Source organism: Mastomys coucha, unplaced genomic scaffold (assembly GCF_008632895.1).
Source record: "Mastomys coucha isolate ucsf_1 unplaced genomic scaffold, UCSF_Mcou_1 pScaffold15, whole genome shotgun sequence".
NCBI classification, from domain to species: domain Eukaryota; kingdom Metazoa; phylum Chordata; class Mammalia; order Rodentia; family Muridae; genus Mastomys; species Mastomys coucha.
The window spans coordinates 141,480,244-141,484,519 of NW_022196897.1; the positions used below are offsets into that span (position 1 = coordinate 141,480,244).

Below are 4,276 nucleotides of genomic sequence, written 5' to 3' on the forward strand. Positions count from 1 at the left end.
GGGGCAGTGCCCAGGTGCTGCAGGAGGGTGCAGATCCTTTCAGTGCTGTCTGTGACTGCTGACCTTTGACCCATGGTTAGTGCTGTCTTCCTCTGGTCTTCACTCTTCCTAAGTTCATGAAGAAAACTGAAATCAGTGGCCACAGTGGGGATTCTGTGGCTCCCTTCCCTGGTCTGTTTGCTCTCTCCTTCTGGAAGTGTAGGTCTTTTTTCTGCATGTAGGAGACTCCCCCTGTGACTCAGTTTCCACTCCTGAATACCTCACTGCCTTGTCCCAGTCCCTGTCACTCTGAATCCCAGCTTCTCCATCTTTGTGATCCCCTGACAATGGGAGGTAAAAATAGCCCAGGGGCTGAGCTACAGGAGATAAAAGGGAATTTGCCTTTTGTGTCCTGTGGCCAGGCTGGGGGGTGGGGGTGGGGGCTGTGACACGTGGAGATTGCTGACATAGCTCTCCTTTGCTGACCTTGACAACAGCAATAAAAGGGGTAGCAGCTCTCTCTGCCCTCACCCTAGTGCCAGGTCTGAGTTGGGTGACAAGGGTGGAGGGTGGGTGACCAGGGTGGAGGGTGGGTGATCAGGGCTAGGTTTGGAGCTGGAGGGAAAGTGGGAGAGCACCCATGGGTGGGCCCAGGACCTCAGTATCTATAGCAGAGGATGCTCTTACATCTGGAGGTGTGCGGTTGCAGGCTCTCCAGGGGACTCACCCTCTATCAACCCTCATGGGTCAGAGGATCATACCCCATCGTGGATCCCGGTCCCTGAGTTTCCTGTCCTTGCCACCTTGCAGGGCCTGCTGCCTAGGACTGCCTTGATCGCTGCCCCGGTTTTCAGGTTTTGCTCTTCCACCTCTAGCCACCATGATGGATATGAATGAACTTGGAGAATCAGCCTGCTACCTCCGCCAGGGCTACCAGGAAATGATGAAGGTGCACACTGTCCCATGGGATGGTAAGTGAGAACAGAGAGGGACACAGCCATGGAGAAGCCCACGGATTCAGACTAGCAGTGAAGAGGGCAGACGGTCTGCTTGATATGACAGGGGCACTGTGGCCGATACCTGGGTCTTCCCCTTTGTTTCTGAGTACCTGAGGCTAAATTCACAGGGACCATGTGAGGATGCTTGTGTGGCCAGAAGCGAGGTCAGGCCTGTTTCTCTGTACAATGAGACAATGTCACCTTGCTCTTGAAGTCTCTGTGAAGACTCAGGCTGGAACCTGGGACCTCTGACATAAGACTGATGTGTGCAGGTGGCCTCCATGTCCACAAAACCTGTGCTGAACTTATTTTTAGTGCTGTCCGTGGAGCCAAAGCCACTGTCCATTAGGGACAGGAACAAAGACTACTATTTATGTCTTGGTTGGCTCATAGTACAATAATAACATAGGCAATGTGTGTCTGGGGCTTATGATGTGCCACGCCAGAGCTGATGATTTTCTGTGTAGTTTCTCAATAATCAGGGGAGGTGGGAACAAAAGTAGAGCCAGGTTCAGTGGTAGGCAACATCTGGAGTCGTATACAGCACTGTGCTCAAAAAGTGCCGTGCTTTAGCTGGACGTGGTGGCTCACATCTTTAATATCAACACTCAGAAGGCAGAGGTAGGTGGATCTCTGTGAACTGGAGGCCAGCCTGAGCTACACAAGGAGAACCTGTCTCAGAAGAAAGGAGAGGTGTCTCGCGATTAATCTGACATTCTGCTAGTGTTATCTTAACTGTTCTCTTTGCATGAAGTGGTTTCCTTCCAGCATTTTAAATTAAGATTAGTGAGTTAATTAATTAACTAGTTAATTAATTAAGGGAGCCTGGGTTAGATCCTTATTATATGAATAGTTCTGACCAAAGAACATGGCTAAGGACTATGAGGGTAGGGAACAGAACCTGTTCTCCAAATAAGTCCACATTTTATTACCATAAAAATGTGGGTTTTCCGAAGCTCGAGAGTGAGCTGACCAGTCTGGAATGAGCAGAGGACATAAGGTACATCTCCTGACCAGCTGTGTCCGAGCCTTCAGTGAAATGGGGAAGGTACGACCCACCTGAGAGTTGGGAGCTTCGTACTGAAGAAGGGATGCCCTACCTGCAACTTAGGGCCTTTGCATCTGAGGAAACAGGCCCAGAGAGAATGGAAGGCTTCCCAGGTGACGGGGAGCTGAACCCTGGCGTGGAATTTAACTGTTATTCCAATCAGCTCATTTGAGATCTTTAGGGACCGTCTCTGCCCTGGGTTTGGATGAGTCGGCACTGGAATGTCTATGTCCTGGCAGAAGGGTTCCCAGGGAAGGAGTGGGGAACACTTGGAGGTCCTCTCAAAGTCTGAATTTTTTTTTTTTTTTTTTTTTTTTGCAACCCAGGTAAGAAACGGGTCTGGGTGCCTGATGAGCAGGATGCCTATGTCGAGGCTGAGGTCAAGACTGAAGCAACTGGAGGCAGAGTCACTGTGGAGACCAAAGACCAAAAGGTTGAGCTTCCACTTTGTTGAGATTAGCCCCTCTCACCCTGGGTGCATCTCCTGGCCTGCTGGATCCACAGAGTGAATGGAGTGGAATAGAGCATGGGAGTTGTGTGGGGAAGAGAGAGAGGAAAGGTCAGTTGGCCCATCTCTGTCCTTCACCATGTGACACATCTCCTTGGAAGGTGCTGACAGTGCGTGAAACGGAGATGCAACCCATGAACCCACCCCGCTTCGACTTACTGGAGGACATGGCCATGATGACGCACCTCAACGAGGCTGCGGTGCTGCACAATCTGCGCCAGCGATACGCTCGCTGGATGATCTATGTGAGCCCCGGCAGGCCCTGCGGTGGGCGGGACCGCTAATGGGTGGGTCTAAGGGAAGAACCAACCCCTCCTCCCGCCACACCCTCCACCCACCGCCCGTCCCCGAAGGAATAGCTAGGCTAGAGGAGGGCTGGAAGTGAGCTCTGGGGCTGAAGGAGCAGAACTGAAGAGTAGCAAAGGAGAGGGCTAGAGAAACAAACTGTAGGTGAATGAGGGAGCGGCCTAGAGCCATGACTTGGTGATGTCTAGGGTCTTGGAAGCAGAGCCAAGGCTTTGTGTGAGACATGGCTGCCTACTTGGCACCTCTGAAGGGTCCCCAAAGGGTTATGGGGTCGGTCCGTCGTTTCCTGCGGCTCAGGCTGGAACAGGAGAAAGGGCCGTGCATGGCATATCTGGAGGCTTCTTGAATGTTGCAGGGGTCATAGTGCACCTGGGAATGGGAACTTGTACATCTCTCTTCCTGACCCTAAAAGCTCTGTTTGTAAACTCTCTCCCCGTAGACATACTCGGGCCTCTTCTGTGTCACCATTAACCCATACAAATGGCTCCCGGTCTACACAGCTGTTGTGGTGGCTGCCTACAAGGGCAAGCGCCGCTCCGAGGCCCCACCTCATATATATGCAGTGGCAGATAATGCCTACAACGACATGCTCCGCAGTAAGAGCCACCTTCATTACCACCTCCCTCACCACCCCTCAGCTCAGGGTGGCTTCCAGCTAGGACCCCCATCCCTTCCCTCCCCCTCCTCCCCTCCCCCTCCTCCCCTCCCCTTCCTCTCAGCACTCCTCTAGCTATTCTGCCTTTTTAGTTTGGAAGTTCCACTTGGTCTCTCACTGAGATTCTGGGTGGTGGCAACTGTGTCTGCGCCTTAGATGATCCAGGCAGTCCACCTATGGTTAGTCCCTCGCCCTGGCTAACACATTCATTCTCTCTCCTTCCTCTAGACCGAGAGAACCAGTCCATGTTGATCACGTGAGTGGGGCTCTGGGGCTCTGGGCATCGAGTGTTGGCCGTTTGATGGTGGTGGTCGGGGGAGTCAAAGTTAATTCTCGGGGTTGAATCCAAGTGCTTAGATCAGGGTCTTTACCTCCTGGAGCCAATGTCCTTCCTGCCTTCCTGGCCCCCTTTATAGGGGGAAGGGTAGAAAGAAATAGAATATCTATTCAAACATGGGAGTGACCCCAAGCTCCTTGCCGTCTCTCCTGAGATCTGGGAATCTTGATTCTTTGGAGGTTCTATATAGGTCCTCTTCTTTTCCTTCTCTTTTCATCTCAGTATCTCAGCCCTCATCCTTCCTTAGCCTTCATGAGAAAGGGATCCATTTCATATGTATTGAGTTCATGTCCAGTCAGGCCAATTCATGCAATACACATGGATACACATGAGCATACACATACACAAGTGTAGGCTATTAAGAACGAGCCCTCTGGTCGCGCGGTGGTGGCGCACGCCTTTAATCCCAGCACTTGGGAGGCAGAGGCAGGCGGATTTCTGAGTT

At 52.0% G+C, this 4,276-nt stretch overlaps 1 protein-coding gene across 1 annotated transcript in view; it reads left to right on the forward strand.

The window, feature by feature from the left end:
* The first annotated feature begins 476 nt into the window (after positions 1–476).
* The window catches only part of Myh7b (myosin heavy chain 7B), a 26,263-nt gene continuing 22,463 nt past the window's right edge, over positions 477–4,276 (forward strand). The window contains exons 1-6 of the mRNA XM_031372431.1: positions 477–521; positions 790–950; positions 2,352–2,458; positions 2,635–2,778; positions 3,279–3,435; positions 3,723–3,750. Coding sequence (XP_031228291.1) covers positions 860–950; positions 2,352–2,458; positions 2,635–2,778; positions 3,279–3,435; positions 3,723–3,750 — 527 coding nt within the window. The 5' untranslated portion in view covers positions 477–521; positions 790–859. The remainder of the gene's footprint in view (positions 522–789; positions 951–2,351; positions 2,459–2,634; positions 2,779–3,278; positions 3,436–3,722; positions 3,751–4,276) is intronic.